The sequence below is a fragment of the Electrona antarctica genome (genome assembly GCF_951216825.1).
Source record: "Electrona antarctica genome assembly, chromosome: 19".
Classification (NCBI taxonomy): domain Eukaryota; kingdom Metazoa; phylum Chordata; class Actinopteri; order Myctophiformes; family Myctophidae; genus Electrona; species Electrona antarctica.
In genome coordinates, this window is record NC_136800.1 from 6,434,917 (window position 1) to 6,442,824 (window position 7,908).

The 7,908-nt window shown below is 39.7% G+C and overlaps 1 protein-coding gene across 1 annotated transcript; it reads right to left on the bottom strand.

The window, feature by feature from the left end:
• Window positions 1-2,525: 2,525 nt before the first annotated feature.
• LOC306943806 (heat shock 70 kDa protein 12A-like) lies at window positions 2,526-6,509 on the bottom strand (the record flags this gene model as incomplete). The annotated part of the gene is made up of 5 exons (XM_079530332.1): window positions 6,302-6,509; window positions 5,930-6,154; window positions 3,984-4,161; window positions 2,990-3,679; window positions 2,526-2,539 (listed from the first exon to the last, which is right to left on the bottom strand). The coding sequence occupies exons 1-5, from the start codon at window positions 6,488-6,490 to the stop codon at window positions 2,526-2,528; spliced, it is 1,296 nt and encodes a 431-aa protein (XP_079386458.1). The 5' UTR covers window positions 6,491-6,509.
• Window positions 6,510-7,908: the final 1,399 nt, after the last annotated feature.

Here is a 7,908-nt window from a genome sequence, read left to right on the forward strand (position 1 = left end):
AATAAAGACAAAAGTCCTGAAAATGAAGAATGTTCTCTCCACAATGTGTTGTGTGTAGTAGAGGAAGCTCCCATTGGTTACCATGAACACAAACGCATCCAGCAGCAGCAGCAGGAGACAAGCTGCTACGGTAACTAAACTGACATTTTAACATAGATAAAATATTTGGCCATGAAAGAGCCTCGTCAAACACATTTTCATTCAAAGCAACACGAAAACAATTAATGCAGAGTGAAAACATCACAATAACGCACACGTTACACCAGACGTTACACACGTTACACCAGAGCAAAGAACAATGAAGAATCAGAAATCATCATCTTCAGGGGGGTTCCTGCAGGCACTGAGGCCGGGGCCACTGGAAAATATATGCAAAACATGTGTTCATTCTAACTGAATGCATTTTGTTCTCAGTCCCCCTGGCCAAATGAGATATAGCCTATAGTCTTCTGGACTATAGGCAGGGCTATTTATGTACATGTATGTAACATAGGCCTACACATAAATAGCTACTATAGGCTACTAACCTACAGTATGTTAGTAGCCTATGCATGCCTGGGCATACAGTCCTACAAGTGTGTGTAAGACTCACCTTGTGGTTTTCTGGTTCTCTCTTATGTAGATCAGCAGGGTCACCACTGTCACTATATACTCTAAGCTGTCACTGCAAACACAATCTGAGAACTCATCGTCAAACAATAAAGGAAAAACAGCGCCCTCTTTGCCAGTCAACAGTCTGTCTCGAGAGACTACTGCTAACATGACAGCTAAAACTGATCATGAGCTAACCTAGAAGTGTGTTACATGAGCACCCCCTGGTGGACAAACTTGTAAACAGCATGACATGCAGTATAATGGACTGAACAGACAACCACTGGAGCAGTGGTTCCCAAAGTGGGGACCGGGGACCCCCCCAGGGGTCCTTGAGGGAGTTCCAGGGGGTCCCCAGCTAAATGATAATTAGGAACCAAATGGACCCTTATGGGTCTGTAACTCTGACGGGTCCATTTGGTTCCGTTTGTACACTCTCAGAGTTAAATTAACATAGATTTGTTTAACACTTCAAATGGCCATAACACCGCTCAGGGCTGGATTTGAAGGCTAGCTGTCAAGCAGCCTGAAAAGAGACCAACTCTTTACATTGTAACAAGGCCCAGCTTATGCAATAGTTAAAGAGGTGAATATATATATATATATATTAACCGCTGTATAATGGGGAAATCGTGATTTTGGCCTTGAAAGTTTGTGGGAGGGACCTGTTTTACAAAAAAATTACAAAGATCCCAAATGCATGCTTCCGATTTATACCCCAAATTTTAATCATATTGGGGGGCCTCTGAACAACGAAGAGCCAAAGGCCATTTCACTTTCACTGATAGGAGCACCACAAATGCTAGAAAAGGAACTGTTTGTTGCAGAAATTTGATTTGATAATTTGATACAAAGGGTAAACATCATCAAGTCTTGATACTCCTTACGTTTGCATATAACTGTCTTCAAAATTATATCTGTGGGGCCGATGTCTTACAAAAAAAAGCCATAAACCATGTTGTCATACTCAAATTGAACTTTATAGGACAATATACAGTGCAAATGGGCTTAAATTGATGCCAATATAAGTGCACCTCCAAAAGCACTTTCACTTCACATGTAATAGGGGCACCACAAACATGAAAAATGAGTCTATAGAAAGAGGGGTCAACCAATATTGTGGATTTTATTACACCACCTAGCTCTGGTGCCTTTGCTGCCGCATTAAGGCTCTGCCACTCTTTGCTTCTATCCCTCGCATGAAATGCAGACCAGCCTCTCCTCTGTAGCGGAAATATTAAAAACGTTTTACCATACTCACCAATACAAAGGCGGCTTGCTTGTGTAATTAGAAAGCCTACTTTCCTTAGTGGATGCACTTTGAGGCTGAGTGGTCATTGTTTATAGATTAATTTATTTATCTGGCATTTATCTAGCTGGCAATGATTCTTGAAACGTGCCATTTTATTCTTTAACACTTTAACAAGTAAAGTAAAATATAACGTTGACCATTTTGGGGAACACAACGTATGTGTTGATATTGTCGTAACTTAAAGAAAATATAATCACACTCTCAATTCTCACAATTCTCATTTTTTATATGATTATTATGGATTGTTTCCTCTTGCTAGAGTTGTAAATTAACACTTATGAAAGATGGCAAAGTGCCATGCCAAAACAACGTTTTTATTACAAATACGTATTGGCCCAAAGTATTGTACTAACAATTCACATTGTGGTTGTAATATTTGTTAGATTGACTGATTGACTGATTGCTTGATTGAATACTTTATTAACAGTTTGCAGAAAGCACAGGAAAGTACAGTTCAAGACTAAATCTGCTACAGTATCTATAACTCAAGATATCCATGGCTTGTTTCCATTGAGGTCCTTCATATTCAATTCCTAGATGTTACATTACCATTTAGAGTTACATGAAATTCACTCGTAGAAACAGCGACTCATTTTCAAAGCCAACCACATGTATTCATGTGTCAGTTACAGAAGGCTACAAGTCAAATACAAAAAAGATAAAGAGATAAAAGAAAATTCTACATCATTTTACATACTTTTTCTTTGCACTCTGCATTTATCCTGTCAGGTTTTATGCCAATTACATTGCCCAAAAAGTCCATTTTGACTGAGTTTGTTATCATGGAATCCACATCAGTACCTGTGGCAGTAGCTGTTATTTCTGTGAAGCCAAATTTGACTTGAAGCTTGAATCTACGATCCAGCCCACGTTTAGTATTTGGCATCTCAACGTCAAATGAGTTAAGTTTTTCTATTCCCCACTCATCTACATATAGCGGATTTGTCCTTTCTGTGCGGTAAAACCTGATACACACTTCTGTCTGGTCTGGTCTGTCTGGTCTAATGACGAGGTCTCTGGTTTCGTCCCAACGCACATCTTCATTTCTTGTCACCAGTGTTTTGAAAAGATTACGACAGCGGTCACCCTTCTCAGTTGTGAACTTCTTCTCAGCCTTATGCTTTTTCGCATCAAACGGTCCTGAGAGACCAATGCCATAAGTAAAAACACTTTTTCGTGATGCCACTACCGCAGGGTTTCTTCCAAACATGACAGCTCCCTTCAAAATTGCCTGCTGGGCCAACGCAGGGCACAGTACTTTGCACCGAGCACCAAACTCCTTGGTAATGTGTTTGCGTAGAATCTCACTTAAGGCATAACCTCCCACTAACAGAAGGTAGTCAATGCTGAGATCCTTTTTAAAGATTTCTTTCAGACTTTTAGTGATGCCACTCAGGCTTTCATCAAAAAAAGATCTCATCTTTGCTCTTGAGAGTTGGATCGACCCTTCGTCCCAGCTGACACCTTGCACATTCTTGAAGTAATTCTCTATTGGTTGCTGTTTCTGAGCCAACATATATAAGTTCATAGGACAGGAGATCTCTGCATCCTCATCCACACTCTTAAGGACAATGAAGTTATACATCAGCTTTTGAAGGTCACTGGGATACCTTCTTTCAAAGTCATTCCAGACATTTTCAGAGAATATTTCTTTCAGGCAACTTTTAAAGTTTTTGGTAACCTGCTCCCCTCCCATATCATTACCAGAGGCCTTGTCCAGCTCTTTCAGGGCTCCTCCAGCCAATACTTCATGCACCGTGATGTCAACGGTACCGCCTGTAACACAACAATGTTAGGCTAAAAAGTGGACACCAGAGACAGAATGTAGTGAAGTTGCATACATTTAAAGATAAGGATTTTTGCCGTATATTTTAACTGTAAATAAAACTAATGTATGTACAGATGAGTATTAATTTGTCACACACACACACACACACACACACACACACACACACACACACACACACACACACACACACACACACACACACACACACACACACACACACACACACACACACACACACACACACACACACACACACACACACACACACAATAATATCACAGCACAACATACCTCCACAATCAGCAACAATGTATTTTGTTCCAGGTTTTTGTAGGGTGTAGTTAGCATTTGGTGAGTTCCCATCAACAAAACCATTTGAGCACAGCTGTTTACACCAGATGGAAGCTGCTTCTGGCTCCAATGCGATGAACAATTTGTTGTCCATTTGGCTTTCTCTCACAATGCCAGCCTGGAAAGAAAGAAAGAAAGAAAGAAAGAAAGAAAGAAAATTGAGTTTAAGTTAATTCATTACAGATTAATTCCAAAACCAATAGATCTCTATATCCAACTCCTTAAGGTTCTTCCACGAGAGAGAGCCCCAAACCCTGAACCCAGGCCACACCAACCAGCAAAAGGATACAATATGATACTACCACAATAATCACAATATAACCAGTAAGACGCCAAAGGGCGAGGTTGCATGCACTGGCCATATGGAGTGTGTCTTGAGTGTGCAAGGTTTGATGAGGTCAGATCAACGTATGGAATGTCAGGAACAGGTCAGCTCCATATATGGAGATCTAAGGGTGGCAGCGGTGGCAGTGTCTTGAGTGTACAGGGTTTGATGAGGGCCCAGGTAGGGATGGGCCTTAATTTTCGGGCCTGTTGAGAACTCTAGTTTTCACCGGCTGCCGGGCGTGGCTGCACAAATAACTTTGGGGGCGGCCCGTCTAGAGTTTAAATGTATCAGTCAAGGGAGACATCGAAGAGGAAGGATGGATGGGGAAGGATCAACATATGGAATGTCAGAACACTTCCACATATATCCATATACTGATATTGTTGACATCAGGGATCTCCATATATGGGCTTAATTTTGACAGCAGGTCGCATATAGTATGATATGATCTCTGATTTACTATCATCCCTGATGATGTCATAGTGATGTCACGAGACCTATGTCATAGTGATGTCACAAGACCTGGGCACAATATATGGGGCTTTCCCCATGTATGGGGATTTTGAGTGACAAAAATGTATGGGGATTTTGAGTAACAAAAAACGCAAGGTTTCATAGTTAACTAAATCAAACAAAGACAAAGTTAACAAAATAAAGAAAGAAAGAAAATAATCGTCATACAGTACAGGACCTAATATGATGTGGTTCCAACTGTCTACTCTGACTGTATTGTATTGTATTGTATTGTATTGTATGGTATGCTGATTGTATGCTGATTTAATATCGCTATAGAAAGTTAGAAATTAAAACAACATCAAGTAGGTTAATTTAAACTGTTTCCATTGGTTAAAAAGGGAGATCATGTGGAGGTTGCCAACATATTTTTGCAGCTGTACTTCCTACCAACCAGAAACTTAAAGTTACTGAATCATCGTCATTAAGAAGCATCAATTTTGGACAACATGGGATATGAGTTTGTAAAACTTAATAAATAATATTGGTAACCTGTGTCCAAAAGGATTAACTGCAAGTATATTCCCACATCTGCAGGTATGCATAAAAGTACCAGTTACATTTAATGAACAAAGTAAAAACTATTTTCATTTCATAATGTTTCTGGGGAGTAAATCAGCTGATGTTTTGGGTTTCCAGATGCCATAATGATTTTTCCAGTTAATAATAATTTTGATCATCATCATCTATGTACAGTTGGGTGCCACCGATATTGTCCCTTATCCTTTGACCCATTTAGGCCTGACCTCCAAATTTAAAAAAATCATTGTAAATCCTCCAGTTTTCTGAAATAAATATTTTCACGATTTTTCAAAAATAGCAGACCTACAAGCTCATAGCGCGCCACTCGGTGGCGCGCTATGAGCTTGTAGATCTGCTATTTTTCAATAGCTAAATTATAACATAATGTTTAAAACACCAAAAGGGGTTCCCGCCCCAAAATGGGTTAACTGTCCTTTTGCGCAGATCACGCAAACCTCAGCAAAAAGAAAAGGACAATATCGATGGCCTCCAACTGTAATAACTTTGATCAACATGGAATTACCTCAGTTGCTGCTTTTCTCATGAACTGTTTTGCGGAAGCATCCCAAATGGCAGGAACAGCCAGAACCCAGGTGAAGTCAGAAGCAGTGAAGGTTTGTTCAAATGTGTGTCCATTAATGTGGTTCAGCGCATGGTCCTTCAGGTAGCGTAGACTTTCTGTGAAGACTTTCAGGGCTCTCATTCTTTTGCCATTTACGGCTGTAATCATTAACTCCTCGCTGAGTTCCTGTTGATTTTTTTTAAATGCATGTTGTTGATAAATACATGTATACAGAATGTATATACAATTATACACACACACACACACACTGTATAATATTTGAACACATTTCTATGCTAAATTAATTGCAAATCAACAATATCATAGACTTACTTTTCCGTAGAGTTCCATCTTAAAGTTTTCAAAGAGAAGTGTTTTCTTTGCTTTTGCATTCCCCCCTCTAATGTATTCCCTTTTAGCTTCATAACCAAACTTGATGAATTGCTCATTTTCATCAAATAGAACACATGTAGGCGTCTTTGAGGTTGTCAGCCCCTCTCCTTGTCCCCATTGTGGAAGCATGGGATCATTGCCGCTGATAGCAAAGGCGTACCCACTGTAAGCAGTACCAAAGTCTACTGCTACTATAAATGCATCACCCATATTAGAAATCTGAGTAAAGCTAGCCCAAGACAACACGGCTGAAATGAACACACCAAATACTGTCCCAGTTTTTATAGCATGAGCATCCTTCAGTATGTCACTAAGCCCCACCCTTTGGTATTAAGTTGCAACCGGAACAGTTCATTGGTGCAGCCAGGTGATGGGGGTGTAGGCTACCTGATACAAATCTTTGAAAGGGATGTTGGTCATAAAGAAGAATATATAAGAATAAGAAATATGGTAATATGTCACTGATTTTATCACTATACTCAGACTTGTTCTTTAGACTCAAATTGGACTTGAGTCACACATTTGATGGCTTTAAATATTGTCATTAAATGTCCCCCCACAATTCAGTGTGGCTATACCCCTGTTACCTATACGCAATATTGACCGCTCTCGTCGATTGAATACTTCATTAACAAGATTGTTAACAGTAGGCCTACATGTAGTACAGTCAAATGTTATACCACAAAAAGCACTGGATGGCTTGTTTTCATTTTGGTCCAGGTACTCAATTAATCAGTAAGACATACAGTAGCCTACAATACACACCCATGCCATTTCCTGCTGGGTTGGGTGCTGGATAAAAAATCTAAACTTCTACAGTAGAAAATATAATAAAATCTGCACACCAGTATGATGCTCCCAATGTGGAAACAATAATTGTGGAAATGTATGTTTAGTTCTGATACTAAAGGCCTATTCATTCATACTCCAGTTTTAGGTGGTTAGTAAAAACAGAGCGATGTGTTTGGGTGAGCGGTGATTCGCTGGTACCACAGCATGACGTCATGTTGTAGTTTTTGGTGCTCACCTTAAGACTGGAGACTGACATTTACTTAGAAGTATTATCCAAATTCTTCTGATTTGATTTGCCACTGGAGTCCATATTTGTCTTTGGCCCTGGTGGGTCCCTGGGGGCATTAAAAGTAAAAACCTGAACAAATAAAACTAACACACTCCAGTAGGTTCCTTGGCTTGAACCTACCTGTGAACTATACCAGGGACAAGGGACTTGACTTTCCCCCCTTTGCTCCGTCTACCTCATGGACCCACATGTAGATTCTACCAGTCCAGTGTCAGTCTACTCTAACTTAAGTGTTTTGCAAGTTAATCGCATGTACAATGCACTGACTTTTACTTGTGTGTTTTAGTATTTTTAATTCTAGCACCTTAACTATAACATCCATAAGTATATATAATACGTACGCTGCAGCCTGCTATGCTCATGCACATTTATACATTATGTCAGGTTTATGTGTAAATATGTAGATTTTTGGCTTTTTCTTTGTCATTTCCCCTTTAACCCCACCTGTTTCTTTTTCTGTGGAAAA